The 21,249-nt window shown below is 42.4% G+C and overlaps 1 protein-coding gene across 7 annotated transcripts in view; it reads right to left on the bottom strand.

The window, feature by feature from the left end:
• ATP8A1 (ATPase phospholipid transporting 8A1) overlaps positions 1-21,249 on the bottom strand; it is a 205,900-nt gene that overhangs the window by 167,964 nt on the left and 16,687 nt on the right. For 6 of the 7 annotated variants that reach the window (XM_070397382.1, XM_070397375.1, XM_070397348.1 and 3 more), the window contains exons 2-4: positions 7,511-7,625; positions 6,254-6,353; positions 5,226-5,324 (exon numbers count right to left, since the gene is read on the bottom strand). In XM_070397382.1, the coding sequence (XP_070253483.1) occupies positions 5,226-5,324; positions 6,254-6,353; positions 7,511-7,625 (314 nt within the window). Of the gene's footprint in view, positions 1-5,225; positions 5,325-6,253; positions 6,354-7,510; positions 7,626-21,249 lie in introns of those variants that run through there. The other variant, XM_070397388.1, reaches the window with a different exon arrangement.

Raw genomic sequence — 21,249 nt, 5'->3', positions numbered from 1 at the left:
GCTTCAATAACTCACTTACAAAAGATTGCCCAAGAGAATTATCTATAATAAGTACCATTTAATAACAGTACTGAAATATTTTCAACTTATAAAATCCATTATCTAATTAAGCTGATACCTCCTCTATAACTTAATGATGTGCTGATGTCTGTCAGTGACTACAAAACAAGTGCATCTTCCACTGGCACAAAGCCTCTTCCATCTACTGCTCCCCAAGAGCCACTTTCCCCCAAAATCGCAAGACACCGAATGCATAATCCTCTTCTCCTTCCTCCCAAAAGCATTAGGACAAAAAATAAACAAACAGGTGAGTTAGTCTATGATTAGGTGGGTGAGTTTGAAGAGTTACAGAAGCCACGGTTTTAGAGCAGTAAGGAAAAGAAACGGCAGGTCAGAGGAAGGTGAGAATTTGAATGACCAACGGAAACGAGAGGATTTCCATGGCTTCTGTCTAAACGTATAGCATTGCGTGTAACACATCAGCTTCTGTTGATGCTGGGAAAAAGTGTTGAGTGTAACTGACTCTGTGTTCAAAGGTTCTATCATATAGAACCCATGTTCAGATTTAGCTGCATATACCTGACTATCAGGTAGGATGGAACAAATGCAAAACAAATGAGTTCCTAAGCTTTCCACTGAGGAGAAAGATGGCGTTTAGGGGCACAGGGCACATATGAAAACACTTTCCAAGAGAAAAGTCTGGAGACACAGCAACCCTCAGGAGGACTGGCATAGTAGCTGGAGGTGAGAACTTGCTTCATCCCAATAACCAGCCAGTGAACGGCTCACAATGCAAGTGCGCATTCAGAACGCTTCTGTGGACGGCTTGTTGAAAATAATTCTTGCCACACCCCACATGTAGGGACAATTCTTTCTCAGGATAAAACTATCATAAATAAAAGTGTAATAATGTACATGTTTAATAGGCAAGTTATTGCTTCCAAAAGCAGCGCACCATTTGCCAGCAAATATTCCTAACTGAATTTTTTAAAGTTCTGTTACGTCTGTAGCTTCAGTAGAGCATATTATTCAGCAGAGCATGCTTACTCGTTTTTGTTTGTTAATAAAGATCTTAAGAAAATGAAAAGTAACCCAAAATAAATTTTAGATTGAAATAATGATCCACGGTAAAAGTAGATACTCAGAGCAGGTGCAAATATTTCCAAAACAATGTGTACCTCTAATATATAATAGACTTTCAACGGAAGGAGACAAATAAAAGCTAATTAACAAAACATTCCACTTCTACAGGAAATTTAATCTTAGTGAAACCTAACGAGTTCCTGAACATTATTTTCCATCCACAGAGAATTCCTGTACAGAGCATCCCTTTCCTCAACCTTCCCACCACAACATAAATTAGGTTACTTGTCAGGACATAATTGTGCTGAATATACATAAGGACCCACTCAGACAGGCAGATTCTAATCTGATGACTACAAAAAGAAAGCATCTTTGTATCTTAAAGAGATCATTATGCTAAAAGTAATAGTTTAGAAACACTAATATAGTTATTCTCTGAATTCAAATACCTCCACTGTCTTGTAATCAGAATTCATTAAAACCAGTGAGACCTAGTGAATTATTTAATATTTTCAATATTTGGTTGACAGCACAACAATAAACTGGACTGTGTAAATAGTTCCATGAACTTCAGGACACTTAAGGATGCAATATTGGTTAATCCTACTTCTGGAAATTCTTCCAACCTAGACATTTCTCGTTACATCATCATCCAGGTCTTCTACCTGCACCTTGGCCCCTTCTTTTGTCTCCTTGCGTGTGATTCAGTGATGGAATTCCTTAAGGCTCACTCCCTTGCCCTCTTTCCTTCTCACCCTACACTCTCTTAGTTCATTCATACCTGCAATTCCAATGGTAAACAACACATAAATATATACCAGCCAAAACTCACATCTGAGTTCCAGACAGTTATATCCAGCTGCCTCCTTGACATCTCCCTCCAGCAGTCTTGTTAAACCATTCTTACAGACCATTCTTAGTTCATTTCTTAATACTTATTAGAAAGCTACTTCAAATGATACTATTACTATCCCATGATACTAATATAACATCCTTCAGAAACTGCACAATTAGCTGTGTTCTAATAGGCGTTTTGTTAAAACAACAACAACAAAAACTTCTTGGATACCATTCTATTTACCGTGTATTTTCATAAAGGGGGTACTAAAAACATAGCTAGAAAGCTTCTTGCTTTGATAAGGAAAGAAAAGGTAGAAGTGGCAGTTTAGAGCAATGATTGTAAGGCAGGAGTCTGGAGCCTTATTTGAATTCTCACAGCCCCACATAAAGAGCTGTATGAGTGCCCTAACTGGTTTGGCTCAGTGGATAGAGCATCGGCCTGCAGACTCAAGAATCCCAGGTTCGATTCCAGTCAAGGGCATGTACCTTGGTTGTGGGCACATCCCCAGTGGGGAGTGTGCAGGAGGCAGCTGATCGATGTTTCTCTCTCATCGATGTTTCTAACTCTCTATTCCTCTCCCTTCCTCTCTGTAAAAAATCAATAAAATATATTTTTTAAAAAAAGAGCTGTGTGAGCTTGGGCAAGTTACCTTACTACTCTGTGTCTCCTCACCCTCCTCTGTAAAATAGGGATAATACCATTTATCCTTGAAAGGGTTAATATAAGATTTAATAAATGTAAAGGACATAAAGCATGAACATGGAACCCAGACGTTCACTATTATTAATATTACTAGAGGCCTGGTGTACAAAAATTCGTGCACTGGGGGTGGGGGGAAGGGTCCCTCAGCCCGACCTGCCCCCTCTCACAGTCCAGGAGCCCTCAGGGGATGTCCTACTGATGGCTTAGGCCCTCTGCGGGAGGCAACCAGCCGATTAGGGGAAGGCAATGCCCCCATCACACCTCTGCTGCTGCCACTGCTGGCTGCTGTGGGTGCCTGAGCCTCAGCCCTTACAGCCACAGCGGCTTGCTTGAGCCGTGGCTCGGCACTCGTTGCCTGAGCCTCGGGCCCTCATAGTGGCAGCTGCCATCTGTGGCTTGCCTGAGCCTCAGGCTGGCCCTGGCAGCGGCAGCCACCATCCACAGCTTGTGTGAGCCTCGGGCAGGCCCTGGAAGTGGCAGCCACCACCCATGGCTTGCCTGAGCCTTAGGCCCTGGCAGCAGCAGCTGCCATCTGCGGCTTGCCTGAGCCTCGGGCAGCCGCTATAGCTTTGTCCGGAAGATGTCCACCCCTTTTATTAGTATAGATTATCCTATATAATAAAGAGGTAATATGCAAATTAACCCTCACGCCCTTACAAGATGGCTGCCTATGACCAGTCCAGCAGGGGGGCTAGTGAGGGACAACCAAAAAACTGAACAGCAGGCTGCATGGGGTGACCAGGCCAGCGGGAGGGCCATGAGGGGCTACCAGGCTGGCAGGGGAGGCAGTTGGGGGTGACCAGGCCAGCAGGGGATGGGGGGGCAGTTAGGGGCGACCAGGCAGGCAGGCAGGCGAGCAATTAGGAGCCAGAGGTCCAGGATTGTGAGAGGGATGTCTGACTGCTGGTTTAGGCCCGATTAAACTGGCAGTTGGACATCCCCCGAGGGTTCCCGGATTGGAGAGGGTGCAGGCTGGGTTGAGGGGACCGCCCCCCCACCCCCCCGCATGAATTTCGTGCACCAGGCCTCTAGTTAGCATCGATTATTGGTGACTTGCCACAAAAATAAAGAAGAGCAATGGATGGGATAGAAATTCCATCAATTTCTTGGACAAGATACCTGGCCTCTCAAAGCCTCAGTTTCCTTACCTTTAAAATGGGGTTGATATCAACTTTCAAAAGTTATTGAAGGAATTAAATGAGAAAAGCTTTTTTTTGCAAAAACAAAAGCATAACACCTAGAAAGTAACAGATGTTCAAGAAAACCTAGGTTAAAGAAAGAAAGAAAAAGGAGTACAAAAGGCAAAGAAAGAGACAAAATTGTAGTAAAGACCAATCTTTATAGCATGCCAAATCCAACCTTCATTTGAAAGGTGGTAAGTCTGTGTGGAACAATACGAATGAGAAGGGGGCCCCTGTACTTTTCAGCTTGTGGTCCCCACCAAGCATGTCATTTGCAATCAAGAGGACTATGGTGTTTTATACACACTCACACACACAACCTCTGTTTGTACTCTTACACACTTAGATGTTTTTGACACTAATGAACAAAACCAGGGGTGGTGTGGCCCTGCAGAGGTATTAAGGGTGCATTAATTACATGTTTGACCATATATAGCAGGCTAATTTTTAAGCTGATAATTTTGTATGGCCTGCGAATGATGTTATAAATATCCAAATGGCCCTTGGCAGAAAAAAGGTTCCCCATCCCTGGTAAACAGTTGGCTGACCCATGTCTAATGGTCTAGTGATGCTATGGCTCATGTGTTCTCAGTGAGATCCCAATTGGATCCCCCGCAGCTATAATATTAATGAATGTTTGTGTAACTTTAAATTGGAGCTTTCTAAAGAATGCCTTGGCCTTTCCTCTCCTTACCATCTGACTTGCTTAAGGCTTGACAGAAGGTCCTTTGAGACAGGCAAATTATTTAAAGGGCATAGAAAAAAATGTTGACTTCCTCAACTAAGGTAGGCAAACAACAGATAAAATAGGAGAAAAAGAAAAGCCTGAATTTATTTCGGGGAATGTATTTTATAAAAGAGAAAGTGACTTCCTCTTTTCTCGGCTACTACGGAAAAACAAAAATAGCACATTCGCTGTTGCTTTCTTTTAATAAAACAAGATAAAAGAAAAGGAAACTTAGAATTACTAAAATAAGAAAGGAATCATAGGTATTTAATGAGGTGAAAACTAGGGTATATAAATTTAAAAATAAAAAATACCAAGAAACCCTTTACTACATTTAGATAGCTTGGAGGTTCTGTTTAACTTGAAACAAAGTTCAAATTGAAAATTGAACATAATTAATAATAATGTTCAAATATAATTTTTCTAAGTCAATTATTTCATTCAAATTAATTTCTTTCATTAATAAACTACACACATAACACTATAGCAAGCATTTTGAAATGTTAATCATATAAAAATCAATAGAAATGAACTGCAGAGGTAGAAGGATGTTCTACACACTTCTAAGCTGAATGGGCATTTTAAGCAGCCTGTGTCAAGAATGAAATAACTGAAAGAAGGAATAATATTTTAAAATAGTTATATAAAACCAAAGAGTCACATTTGCTTATGAAAAAAATCAAGTACTTACAATATCTTCTATGATTTCTTTGACAGCTGCCACAGCTAAAATAAATAAGAGAGGAACCAGTGTTGTATAGCGGCCTGTTGGTGATACATCAGGTATTTGCTATTTGAAGGAAAAGAAAAAGAGAGAAATCCAGTGAGAACTAGCAAGTTGATAATACATTTAAAAACGGTAACATCTTAGTGCCTCTTAAAATATGCTTCTTTGATTTTACTATCTTAGCAGACTGACACTGGGTAAGGTGATTTGCTCAAGTCTAAGAAGCAGCTGGAAGAGCATGTTAACTCGCTTCCTGGCAAGCAGCTGTGTGTAGGACTAACACCTACAAAGGGGGCTTGGTTACATACGTTACAGTATATCCATATACTAATAGATCATATGACCATTAAAATATAATATTTTAGCTACACAATGAATCTCATGGGAAAATACTGATAAAGCAGGTTATGAAACGTATGTACTCTGTGGTCCCCTTTGGACACTAAATTAATTAATATACAAGAAAAAAAAAAGACCAGAAGGATAGACACCCAGAGCGTAGTTGCCTCTCGGTGGTGGAATGAGTTATAAATTTTGTCTTTAGGCATTGATATGTTTCCTAATTCTTTTTACAATGGGTGTATGCTATTTTTTAATAAAATAAAACTTTTTCCCCCTGATTACAACTAACACAACTACAAAGAGAAACAAGATTTAAAGTGATAATTCTTGTCTTCTAAGGTTCAGAATTGATAGTTACATTGCTACTAAAATAAATTGATGTTTTAAGAAATTGCCCCATCCCCCTTAGAACCCAAACGGATAGTCCTCGCCACATTGAATTTATAGAATGTTTAAAAATAAGCTGATAAAAATGAATGGAAAGACTAAAAGAGGTAGTGAAATTCTAACACGGCTGTAGCAGAAGCTGGAAATGTCCACCCAAACCAGCTGATTTCTCTGTGTTCGGATAAGCTTCGGAAGATTGGTCACAGGCTTTTATTAAATCCGAACATCTGCTGTCGAGCTAAGGTTTTACGACAGGACTTTACCTGAAGCAGTGCAATGAAGAGAAAGAATGAATTGGCGGCTCTTCTGAACTGAGAGTAGAGAAATCGTGGAAGGAATGTAATGATGTTGTATTTCGCAGTGCTAGAAAACAAAATGGAAAGCAGCATAAAACTTAATTGCTCCACAATTAGCTCCAACGTTTACAAAATTCTAGTATCACCAACTGCAAAAGTACATGAGGAGCCTCTGTCCTCTGCTTCAAGTTGGGAGACTATTGCAAATGGTCATTAACCTGAATGAAAAGGAGTGAAAGGAACTGTATAAATGAACAGTAAGACTTTCACTTTCTGCCTAACATCTTTCTTTCTCCTTGGTCAGCCATCCTGTTTAACATTACCAGGGGCAGCTTACAAAGAAGAGCAACTTCACTTAAGAAAATGTATAATACGTTCATTGAAAATAAAATCTTGCAAAAAAAAAAAAAAAAAGTCAGCAGTTTGAGCAGCAGGACCAGAGAGACTTTAAGTAGAAATGCCGTCCCTGGATAATGTTAGAGAAATGGGGAGTTTCCTGGATTTGAATTTTCTTCACGGACCCTCTACGACTTTGGCTAGGACTCCACACTGAACACTTCAGATATAGCCACTTCAGTTTAGGTGTTAGAAACATCTAATCTTCCTCTTGTTAATAAAGAGAGAAGATTAAAGGGACACACGCCACACTCCCCAAACTGTGAAAAGTTCCTCTTGCTTGAATTTTAAGTTGTAAATGTTCACTTTAAATGGGCATGTCTCCAGTTTAGGAATTTTGCCAATGGAGAAACACTGGGCTAGCAATGGGGGTGCTCACTTGGTTCCAGGGGCCACTATGTGAATTGGGCTTATAACAGAGATACTTTTATATTATTGTTGCAATGAATATATAACAATGGAGTAATTCTCACAGCCCTCCATTCCTCACCACCATACTAAATTTTGCAACTATTTAACCAAAAGGAGTTATCCGTGAAGAATGGCAAAGGACCTCTTCTAAAATGTGAAAACTTGTTAACCCCAAACAATAATCTATTAACAGGTTTAACACAAAGGGATTACCCATGAGCAGCTGCTTATCCTTTCTGCTCCTTCCTTATTGGCTAGAAGATGGAGAAATAGCCGATTCACACTGCCACTCAATAAGTTCTCAATATTAACTGATGTAACTGCAAGCTCTTTGCAATCCTTTTCGTTTTGGCTGGGAGAGGGCCCACAGGACTTGGCCTGCTGGCTGGTCCCAGATCATTCTTTAGCAGGTCCTACCTGACGTGGTTGTTGCAGAACTTGGTCAGCTGGGGCTGGTTGATGAATATAGTCCGTATTTCTTCCTGGTCTGCCAGGGAAGTCTTCTCTGAAACATCATCAGTCTTCTCATAACCTTGAAGAGAGAGAGAGAGTGTGTCTTCTTACTTGATAAGAAATGTTTCATTTTATTGACCAAAGCCACATTTCATAACTATTCCAGAATCTAAAATCTGTTATAAGCTGCATGCATCTCCTTATTGGTCTTCTTGTTTCTTTCATAATAAAAAGAAAAAGCCCCACATTTAACATTTCTACTAAATTTAAAAGGCAGCATTTAATAGTATGTGAAAACTGACCCATTTCAAAAACAGTGACCGATTTCCGATTTTTGTTCATCTTTCCCCCATATATGTTCAACTTACTTTATTTCCTCCCAATACATAAGAATGTGTCCCAAAGTAAAAAAATTTTGAAATTGGTTTACATTATAGTTTTAGACAAGAACTGATAAGACAGAAGTAATTTAAAATATATTTTAAAAATTTAAGCATACATATTGAATGCTTTTGTTTTTTCTTTCCTTTTTGGATAAAGACAGAAAAAAGATGAACAATGAGGTTTAAATAGGAAACCACCACAATTACTTAACTCACTGTGGCCATCTTACTCTTTTCACTAATTAGAATGTATGCTCACAAACAAATTTAAAATGCTTTTCAGATCAAGTCATCTCACAATCATTGCAACGATTCAACAGATTCAGGCAATTTCAACTAGGAAACGGCTTATTGCAAAGTTGACAGTGGTTTTAAAAAAAATACATGTAAGTTCTAGAAGAATAAAACAATTTAAACTGCTTACTTTACCCTAGCGAGAATTCAACGAAGCTGGATTAAATCATTCCCTCCCCCTTTGCTAGAGAGGCTCACACCAACAGTACTCTACCTCAAGTACCCACTTTCCTTCTTTTTTCTGCCAAGCCAATGCCAACTCCTCCCTTAAGAGCTGCAACTTGGGGTCTCTCACTAAAGTCAGTGAACCTTCCCTGTGTTCCCACAGTCCTCCACGCTCCCCTCTCCCCAGCAAAACACGTACCTGAACGTTTCCTTACTGCCAGCTTGTGAGTCAGTCTCCCCCTACCAAAAAGGGAACTCCCTGAGGCTACGGGTGGCGTGTTACTCATCTTCCTAACACGGCACAGGCAGCAGGTACTTGGTAAACGTTTGCCGAATAAGCAAACACCACATGACAAAGGAGTGGTTATTTGGCCGTTTTTTTCTGGGGCAAGTGAATGCTTCTCCACCCAATGATAAGGACACCAAGGCAGTCAAGAGCTGGTAATCATCTGTGCTCTAGGGAAAGCTGGCCTGTGGGGTTTTGTTGCTACATGAACCGGGAAAATCACTCAGGCTTTCTACAAAGGGGAGGAACATGAGCATGGAGACCCAGGGTGCAGGGAAGAGCGTAGAGGGTGCGGGGGAGTGGGAAGAGGACAATAAAGATGAAGCACAGGCAAAGGCCAGGTAGAGACAGGTGAGATACAGCATTAAAAAAGCACCCAGGCTGGGTCTGAGGGCACCTGTCATGCTTGTGAAGAAGTCTGGAAGGCATCCTCCGGTTGGCAGCCAGCTTTCCAGGTAGACAGGCAGGGAGTGAGAGTCACGGTTTATACTCAGCACTCGGATGTCACACGGCTCCATGTAAGTACTGACCCTCATTTTACAGTTAGACACATCAGCAGCTTGGCCCATGGTCAGTCACATGGTTCATAATTTTCTTTCACTACATCATGTGCTAGATACAACACTAGCTTTCCCTCCTAGTTTCATAGAATCCAAATTTCACATATGTATTAATACAGACCAAATGTTTGTGCCCCTCCAAGATTCATCCCTCAAAGCGGTGGTATCGGAGGTGGGGCCTTTGGGAGGTGATTAGGACACGAGGGTTGAGCCCTCGTGAATGGGATTAGTGCCCTTGGAAAAGAGACCCCAGGGAGATCGCTCATCTCATCCATCATACGAGGACACAGCGAGAAGACAGCCATCTCTGAACCAGGAAGTGGGTCCTCACTAGACACTCAGTCTGCTGGCGCTTTGATCTTGAGCTTCCCAGCCACCAAAACTATGAAGTTTTGTTACAGCAGCCCAAACAGACTAAGACATGGGTTATCCAACAGAGGCACATCAACCTTCAACATTCTTAAAGATGTTCCTTAATGACAGCGCCAAGGGCACAGTGGACTGTTCATGGCACCACACCTGGACAGACAGCCTCAGGAGCACCAGGTCTCTGCTCTGCTCTGAACTGATACCCTCAGGCTGTACTTTATGTAACTGGACTGTTGGGGGCCTGGGCCCTTGGATGTTCTTAGCTGAGGAGTTAGGCGTCACTCCTCCCGACATACCCATTTATATTGGGATCTCAAAGGCTGCTAGGGGGAGTTGGGCATCACATCTCCTCACCTATTAATTTGTATTCAAAAATTTCTATAAAGCAAAGAACAAAGGAATTAAAATCAACACCTTCCCCAACATGAAAGCTAGAGTAATTAAAACAATTTTGATGGACTAGTATGTCCCCAACCAAGGTCTGATAATAAGGGACCTTTAAGAAAAAAACTCACCAAAATGAGGGGGGAAAGTCTACACTGGTGACCTGTTCTCAATGAAACAAGAAAATAGAATATGTGTAATAAAGACAGTTTATGCCAGCGGTTCTCAACCTGTGGGTCGCGACTCCTTTGGGGGTAGAACAACCCTTTTAAAGGGGTCGCCTAAGACCATCGGAAAACACATATATAATTACATATTGTTTTGTGATTAATCACTATGCTTTAATTATGTTGAATTTGTAACAATGAAATTGGGGGTCACCACAACATGAGGAACTGTATTAAAGGGTCACGGCATTAGGAAGGTTGAGAATCACTGATATAGAGGGTATTATGCTAAGTGAAATAAGTCAGACAGGGAAAGACAAGTAACACATGATTTCACTTATATGTGAAATCTAAAAAGCAAAATAAGCAAACAAATAAAATAGACACAGGTAAAGGGCAGGGGGGCAGGGGATGTAGAAGCGAATAAGGGAGGGATCAATGGTGATGGAAGGAGGTTTGATTTGGGGTGGTGAACACACAATACAACATACAGATGATGTATTATAGAATTGTACACCTGAAACCTATATAATTTTATTTAACCAATGTCACCATAATAAATTCAACAAAAACTTTTTTTTAAAAAGTTAAGACTCACAGATACAGAAAATAGTCTGATGATTGCCAGAGGGAAGGTGGGTTAGGGGTGCTGGGTGAAAAAGGTGAAGGGATTAAGTAGTACAAAGTAGTTATAAAATAGTCCTGGGGACGTAAAGTACAACATAGGGAATATAGTCAGCAATATTGAAATGTTCAGTGCCAGGTGTACTTGAAATGTGGAGGGGACTACATTGTAAAGTATATGATTGTCTAAGCACTATGCTGCACACTTGAAACTAATCCTATATAATAAAAGGCTAATATGCAAATCGACAGAAGGGTGGAACGACCAGTTACTATGATGTGCACTGACCACCAGGGGGCAGATGCTCAATGCAGTCTGCCCCCTGGCAGTCAGTGCACTCCCACAGGGGGAGCGCCACTCAGCCAGAAGCCAGGCTCACGGCTGGCGAGTGCAGCGACGATGGCGGGAGCCTCTCGTGCCTCCATGGCAGCATTAAGGATGTCCGACTGACGGCTTGGGGAGCAGGCCTAAGCCATCAGTTGGACATCCCCTCAGGGCTCCTGGGCTGCGAGAGGGTGCAGGATGGGCTGAGGGACTCTCCCCCAGTGCATGAATTTCGTGCACTGGGCCTCTAGTACAAAATAACACTGAATGTAAACTGTAGTTGAAAAATAAAATAAAAGGTAGGACCAGTAGAGGGACGGAATGGTTCCAGGCACAGAATACTGCGGATGCCATAGGCTTTCTTCACTCAGGCACGATGAAAAAGCCTTGGAAAGGTAGGGCATGTGCATCTGATATGGAGTACAACCCTTGGGGCTGTCAGTACGATCCCTGAGCAGCTATGATACTCAAGGAGGAAGATCTGCACCAAAAACAAGGAGGCGAGGCACTCAGACAGTGGGAGACAGTGGTCACCCTTGCCCTGTTTATTCAGGGATCCAGCGAGCTTGGCCGCACAGGCTCTTTCACCAGCAGTGCCCCAGGCACCTGAGGCCCACTCCCAGGATGTCTGAAGGCCGGAGGTTGCAGGCACCACCTTATGTATGCACCTGATAGCAAGTAGCAGTGATCAAGGCATAGATTCTCAGGAATACCCGAGTGAATGCACCCAACCTCAGAGGTCCACAGGAATGTCTCATGAAGACATCTGGGAATAAGACTGGCATGCTTACTAATTTGAAATGTGAGAGTTTGTAACTGTTATGATTAGAATCTGCAATGAACTCTTACCTTACATTGTAGAAATAGGCAGGATAGGTTTGGACATATGGTATGCATATACCCAGACTCCCTCTGTGTAGAAGAGAAACAAGGCTCTTCTATTTGAATGAATGAACCAATCCTTGGAGGAAGGGAGGCAGCAATTTTGATCTCATATTCCTTCTGGGTTACGGATGAAAACACATTCCCTACATTCAAACTAATTTGAATTATATTATTATAAATAATTAATATATTATTAATCCTTTTATTATACAGGATTAGTTTCAACATGCACCAAAAAACTCTATTTTTATGCTTCTTTTTAATTTCATCTTCAAATAGCCACCTTCAACAGCTATGATGATCACATCAAGAGCTCTGTGTTCATACCTGGGCAATGCCTTCACTGAGATGCTGATGTACAGAGATGGCAAAGGTCCCTCCACCACTCTGCCCCAAAGAAGGTAAAACTAAGATGGTACAATTGCCATTCCTTCCTATACACAGTTTGTCCTTTGCTTTAAGGAGGGAAGCTGTGCCTCTTGGGATCTGTTTAATAATTCAGAGAGCTTGTTCATATAAATCATTAAAGATCACCAGTAGCTCTTCATCCACCTGTCTTTTCTCCCGAAGACTTACTAAGAATGGAGTCGGCTTTTGTGTCTTCCCCTCATGGAAGGCATGTGGAGGAGAGTGAGGCCCAGATCTATCAACAGTTCTCATGGAGACTTCATGGAAAGTGGGGCTTTCATTGCCCTTAAGTCATGCAAAAGGTTTTAGCTACTGAATGTGCTACAAGGAGATATTTGTATTACTAAATAAGGATATACAAGCAGCTTTGATAAGGATATACTATTTCAGCTTCCAGCAATAACTTTCTGGATCAAGAAAACATAGGATGATGATGGTCAGCACCCTAATCACAGCCCTGAAGTGAACACGTGCTCATCTTCCCCTAAGAGTGTCAGGCCATTAAGCCCTCCTAGTGGTTGTGTGGCAAGCTCAGGTTCTCCCACTGATTACTTATATGACCTCAAGCAAACCACATACTCCCTGGGGGAAGGAGGGGGGGATATTCTCTTCCCTTGTAAAGTGAGGAAGGTAGGCTAATAATCTTAGGTTCTTTTCCAGCTCCAAAGTCCTGGGAAATTCATAGCTACTGGGCACCAGGAAAGAAAAAAGTCAAATCTCATTTGTTTAGAAAAACAGGACAGTTTAAAAACAAAATAAAAAATTTCCCTACTGGAGCCAGATGTTTCACAGCAATGGCTGCCTAGCATAATCTGCACCCAGAACTCATCACAGGGCCAAATGGTGGTTGTGGTCATGACAAAATCTCCTTATTTGAAAAGATAAATAGTGACTATACTTGGTTGCCAGCAACTACTGTACCTGGCACTCACCTGTTGACCAGTGACTACTGGGTTACTGAGTGTGTTGACATATATAGTCTTTCTTTTTCCTCTGCCAAGATTCATGATCACATGCTTATATGCCCACAGAATGATGGAACAGGGAAGAAAAGTGCTCAACAGTTACTGAGTGAAAGGTTTTTAGTCCTTTCATACAATGACAACAGAATTATCACCTCTGAAACTTCCCATTTCTCATCACAGATACCATGAGCAAATCAGTACATCCATTGTTCAGTCGTTCACTTATTCATTCAACACATACATTCATTAGAAGTTGAACACCGTGCCTACTATGTGGCAGCCATCTTTATAAAAGCTGCAGAAACAGCAGAAAAATAAGATAAGGTCCCTTCTTCTTGGGGACTTATTTTCTAGAGAACAAGATAATTACAGAACACGATAAGTGTGATGAAAAGAAAACAAGTGCTTGATAGAATGATTGCTAGATCTCTTTGTGCTTCTGTTTCATCATCTATATATGGAGACTAGAGGCCCGGTGCATGAAAATTCATGCACTGGCGGTGTGGGGGGGGAGGGGGCTCCTCAGCCTGGCCTGCCCCCTCTCACAGTCCGGGAGCCCTCAGGGGTGGGAGGCAACCCGGCAATCAGGGGAAGGCGACACCCCCATCACACCTCTGCTGCTGCTGCCACTGCTGGCAGTGCAAGCTTTGGCCGGCTCTGGTTACCTGAGCCTTGGGCGGCTGGGGGGCTGAGGGGACTGGGGAACTCCAGAGGCAGGTGTCCCGGCGGGGCTAAGGGGATTGGGCGCTGCCATCTTGTGGCTGTGGGCATTGCCATCCTTGAGGGCGTGGCAGTCAATTAGCATATTCCCTCCTTATTGACTGTGGGCACTGCCATCTTTGCGACGGTGTGAGGGTCAATTAGCATATTTCCTCTTTATTAGATAGGATGATAGTAGCACCGACTTCAATGGGGTTGTGAGGACCTGGTGAGTTAACAGATGTAGTGAACAATGCCTCGCACACAGTAAGAGCTCCAGAAACGTTAGTTATACTCATTGTGTAGTTTTATACTGAGCGGAAGGGAGGCCTCTCCATGAGGACTTCAATAAGAAAAGATGAGGGACAGTGTAAACTAACTAGGAAGAGCAGGAGTAAAGCCTTGCAGGCAAGTGTGAGCCTGGAGCTTTCAGGAACATGAGAACTAGTAACAGTGAACAGGAGCATCAAATAAGAGGAGGCAGGGCCAGATTGGGAGACATAATAAACTTAAATTTGTACTCTTTATGCAATAGGAATCCGCTGAGAAGTTTCAGGTTGGAAGACCATTTTGTGGCTACTGCGATAATCCAGGTAAAAGGTGATTACGTGAGACTGTGGAGACAGAGACAAAAGGAAGTGATGTATGCATAATAGATTTGGAGGTGGAGCTGGTCAGACCGTTACAGCCTCTCCAGGTCTCTCATCATCCCACCACTGTATGGAGCCACAGACACCCACTGCCTGGTGCTACTCTAAGCAAAAGCCCAAGACTTAAAAGAAAAAGGGTTTTCAATACAACAAATGATTAACCACTTATGGAAATGTCTCCATAGCCAAACAACCCTGTCCTTAGACACCGCACATCCCTTTCTCACCAGGACATGGTAACCAATACTATTGAGAACACAAGGTATAACCCAGATATTATAAGACATGAGAGAGTCAGGACTGGGAGCACAGGCCATGGAGTGAGAGAGAGAATCTAGCCCAGCAGTTAGGAGCTGTGGGAACCTTAGACAAATTACGTATCTCTAGCGGCCTACCTCCTTCCACAGGTGTCTGAGGAGATTAAGGGAGATGATGCGCATGTAAAGCACTTAGGACAATGGCTAACTTCTGCGCATACAAACGTTCTAGCTATTATTTTTATTGTTGAAATTGGAGAGGCGGACTACGGAGAAAAGGAACAGGCTTTGTTATCAGATCTGTGTTCGAATTTGGATTATGGCACTTCTACATAACTCTGGGAAAATTATTTTATGTTTTGAGGTATGGCTTCCTCGTGCATAAAATAGGGTTAATATGAGGATTAAATAACAGTATGTTAGCCATGTAGCACCATACTTGTCACTCAAACAGTTTCAGTCACTCTATTCTACCAAGAGATTATAAAGATAATCTCCCCTTCAAAATCCTTGAGATGGGAAACAAAGTCTTAGAAACACTAATTTAGGTATTAACATTTTTTAAAAAAATCGGACACTATTTAATTTAAAGCTGTGTCCAGCAAATGAATCTAGAGAGAAAAATAATGGATTTTACTCTAGAATTATATAAATTAATATTAAATAAGTACGTTTTCCCCAAAATTTCATCTGTATAGTGGTTATGCAACAGAATAGAAGAGGTGGGGAGGTAGAAGGGAGGAGAGAATATGATACAAAATCATTCAGTTGCCTGATAATATGGTTATAGAACCATTACATTTTTGCAGACTCAACTTTATTGCAATTATAAGTAAGGCTGTAACTGAAATCAGAATAGCTATTATATTAACTCCCCAAACATATTTAGGAAAATTCAATTATATATTCTTCTTACTCAATGGCTTCCAATATTAGACATTAAAGAGACCATATTGATTGCTCATGTTTCTTGACCTAGAATGAGATCATTAGACAAACAGCCATGCTTGCAACAGTCATATAATCAAATAAAAGAATATGAACTGGAAAACTAACCAGAGACTTAAAAGGCACAAATGCAGAACATAGGTGTGATTAAAGGTAGGCGTTACTTACCTTGGGAAATTATGAGCATTACCCATGGTCCATTCTAAAGGTTTGAATATGTCTTTATTTTGTTGTCTGGGAAAAGCAATAATAATAAATGTCCTTATCTAAAAAAAAAAATCTTTTTGGCTCAAGTTTCTGGAACAAAACAATCTTTGGCTGAATAATTTAGATGTTTGTATTTTATTAACTTTGTTTTTAGTGCTATCTTTATATAGACACATATATCTAGTTTATTTAATTAGAAATACAGAAGCAGTTACTAGAGCTACGGAAGGGATGTGAATCCCACGTTCTGCACTGTTGAAGCAGAATGGTCAAACGTTCGGTTGTGAGCCGGGCAGCAGCTGTTCAGACAGACAGGGTACAAAAGGAACCACCACTCTGCAAATAATGAACCGGGTGCTTTGAAGGTGAAGATTTACACACTACATTTTCAGATATGCCAGTGATTTTCAACTGACATGCCACCTACATTTCTAAGGCAGGCAATCCCTGACTATTTAGTCAGGGGCACTGACCCCTTTTCCCTTAGATTGTCAAAGTATAAAATGACAGTAGCTGCCGAAACCGGTTTGGCTCAGTGGATAGAGCATCAGCCTGCGGACTGAAAGGTCCCGGGTTCGATTCCGGTCAAGGGCATGTACCTGGGTTGCGGGCGCATCCCCAGTGGGAGGTGTGCAGGAGGCAGCTGATCGATTTTTCTCTCTCATCGATGTTTCTAGCTCTCTGTCTCTCTCCCTTCCTCTCTGTAAAAAATCAATGAAATATATTTAAAAAATAAAATGACAGTAGCCAACACAACAATAGCTGCTCGGTGTGAATGAATCAAGAATATACCTATTTTTTTCCTGTCAGATTGGCAAAGATATACGTTTTGGTGTGCCACAGAATTTTAGTAATGAGTTTATTATGTGTCCTGTGACATAGAAAACGTTGAAAATCGCTGTACTATGGCACTGAAGAAATCAAACACCTCTAAAAGCATGGAAATTAAATAGAAACTATCCAGCAAAATGTTTCAAATTTCTAGATCATGCCTGCAACAGCCAGGGGGAATGAAGTGTTCGATTGCATCCATATCCCTTCCCTGTACAGAGTATATTGACTCAGGCTCCATGCGGGGGGGGGGGGGGGGGGGGGGGGGGGGGGCATCTGCTACTCGCTCCAACTCGGTCTGCTTCTTCTGAAAACATTCCTTTGATTTTCTTTGGAAAACTTCCTTTTCCCCAACTGTAGGCGGTCTTGAGGGACTGGTCCAAGATAGCATCCCCCCTTTGGTTTTAAAGGTGGGCACATGGCTCATGCTAGACTAATCACAGCCCATTTGCAGTTTGCACATATGAAACGGCTGAGCAAGATTAAGACCGACACTGTGGCACCCTGAAGTGACTGTCCATTAGTCAAGCCGCCCAGGGTCCTCCCTGACCTTCCTGCAAAGCCTTTCATTTGACTCTGGAACTACTCCAACTACTCACAGACTGCATGGCTTCCATATTGTGGAATTTTAGTGGAGGCGTTTAGCAGTGGAATTTCAGTCCTGGCTGGAAGCCAAATCCTGTCCCACTGCCCATCTAATGTAGCTGAGCACTGACTAGACCTGGACCTGGCCAGGGAAGAGGCTGAAACCTATTCCCGGAACCCCAATCACTAGCTGGCTTTTTTGCTCTGCATGGATGACCTAGGATCACAATGCAACTACCCTGCCTCCCACTCCCCCAACCCCCAAATCACCAGGCTGCCTGGAACTTTCCCTAACAGGCCCTACTTGCTATATCAGATCTCCTTGGACATAAACAGCTGTCCTAACCCAGCCCTGAGTGCAGCATGTTCTGGGATAACTATGGGTTGCACAACAGCCAAAAAGCTTTCCACACCTCTAGTTTCCTCTCCTTTACCTTCTTGTTCATGCAACTGGGGTGCATTTAAGTTACAACACCGAAACTATAATGAATATTGTAACAAATAATATCCACTTACCCTATGTAAAACATGGCTATCTACCTCAAAATTTGGTTGTTTTTTATCTTCACAAACAAAGGGTTCACTTCATTAAAAAATAAAGAATTATTCTCAAAATGTCGATGTGATTATTTTCAAAAGGATGTAAGGAAACTTAGCTTCTCATACGCAGAACTGGTCATGGTCAGAGAGCCAGTGCGTACCGGAGTCAGGACAATATTTGGAAACTGGTAAATTCCAGCCCAACTTTAATAGTGATGATGGATGCATTCATTCATTTGACTATTAAGCGTGACCTGCTCTTTCCCTGTAACTATTTCTCCTCTATTTGCCCTATTCCAACTCAACACAAGTTTTTCAACCACAGCCCTCTCCTACCCTCATGGCCTTGTTATTGGTAGATGACCATTCTTCCTTGAAGTGTCACCTACAAAAGTTTCAAATAAATATGGTGGTTTTTTACCCCTCCAACATTCATCTTTTGATCGACTTAGTTATATAGCATCTGAGAATGATAACAGATGTTAGGGATGTACCTAACTTATATATTGAGGACAAGGCAGACATAAGGGTACCTGTAAGTATCTATCATGTATGTTACTCTAATATGGGCAAGAAACTTAACACTTCGTGGAAGTCCCTTGCATGCCATAAATGTTTACTAAACTTTCTATTTTAATATCAGATATCCAAAAAATCCAAGACAACTTTATAGTCTTCTCCCTATCCTGATGCCCTCTGATATATTTCCCTATCAGGACCTGTCATGACCATACAGGGTAAGTAATATTTTTTCTTAAAGTGCCTTTGTGGGAACAGATGTAAAAATAACCAAGTGTGAAAACACATCAACAGCACGTCTTGCCTAAAACAGGAAAAGATAATGGGTTAACACTTCCTGAACTCACACTGAACTGCAGCAAGGCCCAGACGTAGTAGTATTAATTCTAAGCAGTAGACACTGAAGAAAGTATTGCTGGTATTCACAGGAAAGGTTACCTTATCGGTATTACATGGAAATCTATGGCATGCCTAGTGTTGCACCTCACACGCAGTAAGCACTCAAATTTCCTGGCTGCCTGCCTTGGCTATTAACCCAGGAAAAAAAGTCATCTTGGGCATGCTGAGTTGCTGAAAATAATAATGAAAACATTTATCAATGCCAAATCACGCTTAGCAGGAAAAGGAAGAAGAACAATGAAAGATGAAAGGAAATTAATGCTATCGCCTTGGGAATATCCCATGGATCACTAGGTCAGGTAGGAGAAGTAAACGGTGTGTTCCTCATATAGAATTAAACACTGGCACAGAAACAGATCACACTAGCAGTAAGGGGTTTCAACTACCAGGCATCTACCGGGCACCTCCTAGAAGTTTCAATTAGCTAAAAGCGTCAGTAGCTTGTCTTGGCATCCAATTCATTCAGGAAACAAGAGGAGGAATGGCTGCTGTGTACTGGACTCTAATCAATTCAATAGTGATAAAGTAGTAATGATACTCATAGAAGACATAACTGCACCAAAGAGCTTTTGACAGTCAAAGTGGGGGACACCAGGCTAAGCCACGCATGCACGCTAGGCTTGAGGAGGACACATTACAAGTTATCGAGACCAAGGAAGGGCAGAAGTTTGGAAGCAGGTGTACAGCCACATGCTGATTTGTTGTGAAAGGTCTTGACAAAGCAGGGAAAGGAGGTGTATTCAAAGAGACCACTGGGGCTGCCCAGGAAGTCACTGAACAAGTAAAATAAGACAAAAAAGATCATGGGAAAGGTTGGAAATTGGGTCACCTGTTCACTAGAGAATAATAACATACACAGACATCTGAGAATGGAGGAAAGATGTTTTACAAAATGTTGGAGACTACCAAAATGTTTCCTCCCTTCCATTTGGAATACAAGGGACTGATGGCATCGGTCTGCTGCCTGCAGATAATAAAATAAAAAGCAGAACTTCTCTAAAGAATTCAAATTAAAAAAAAAAAAAGCAGAACTTCTCAACTCCTGCATCTCATACTTCATTTTATTCTCTGTCAAGGAAAATCTTCTTAAGACTGGAAAGGTTAGAACAAACATTAATTAGAGGAACTAAAGTGAAAGGGAGGGAAGGTAGGGGATTATTTAAAAAAGAAAAAAGGAAAGGCAGTACCCAGCTGCTTAAATGAATTCCTATGATAGAGCATATCTATATTATAAAAGGCCAGTGGCCGTCACGCCAGAACGACCAAACGACTGGACACCAGGAGGTGCATGGAGCACCTCTCGGTCCCTCCCCCTGGCGTGCGAGCCATTAGCAGGGGCGGGGCTCGCGGCTCGTGCAGTGCGGGGGCTCATGGCTTGTGCAGTGAGGGGGCTCGTGGCCGCTCGGGGCTCGTGGCCGCTCGGAGCTCGTGCATGGCGGGTCTGGGGTCCCGCAGGCGCAGTGGGTCTGGATCTCGCGCGACACGGGTGCTGGGCCTCCAGTAGTATATAGAACTTGTAAACCTACAGAACTGTGAGCACCTGCAAAGCACTCAGGTAACATTGAGTAGGACACCTCCATGTTTTGAAAGTGGTGTTTTTCACACACAGGATGTATAGTCAGAGATTAAAAGGAAGTTTTCCCCTTTGAAAAAGGTTCTTTACATCACCTCAGTTGAGGCAATAATGTTATTGGCCAACTCCTTAGCATTTTGGATTTCTACAAGGCTTCCAGCTCGGCCCTATAAAATGGAGACAGGATTCCATGATGAGATAGCACTGTGGCTTTACAACTCCATGACAAACAGCCACAGAGGGGGCTCAGAGTGAGGCTGTCCTTTGGTTCCCCCTGACTACAAGCCCTTCTGAGGGAGCCGACCAGGGACACCCTTGGCTCTTGCCCCTCCTCCCCTCTCCTGGCCTAGTTCCCTGGACTGGGGTGTCAGGGAGAACAGGAGGCACCTGACCCGCAAGGCTAATCAGATTTCCTTCTGGGATGTGAACTTGAGACCCAGAGACACAGGCAGGCAGACTTGGCACTGAGCAGGGATTGTCGTGGAGGGCTGGGCTGGAGGTCACAGCACCCTGAGGCCAGGTGCGTATCTAAGGTGTGAGTGAAGTGGGGAACAGGGTGGATGCACGGAGGGAACAACAAGGCCATACAAGGCAAAAACAAGGCAGAGTGAGAGACCCCAGAATCCCATGAGGCTCTGCTGTGATCCAAGAGGACCCCCTGGATGGTTAAATGCATAACT

The sequence above is a fragment of the Myotis yumanensis genome, unplaced genomic scaffold (genome assembly GCF_028538775.1).
Source record: "Myotis yumanensis isolate MYYU_CA2020_CCGP unplaced genomic scaffold, mMyoYum1.0.hap1 SCAF_1, whole genome shotgun sequence".
In the NCBI taxonomy this organism is placed as follows: Eukaryota; Metazoa; Chordata; class Mammalia; order Chiroptera; family Vespertilionidae; genus Myotis; species Myotis yumanensis.
The sequence above is the reverse complement of the archived record's forward strand: the minus strand, read 5'-3'. Positions and strand labels throughout refer to the sequence as shown.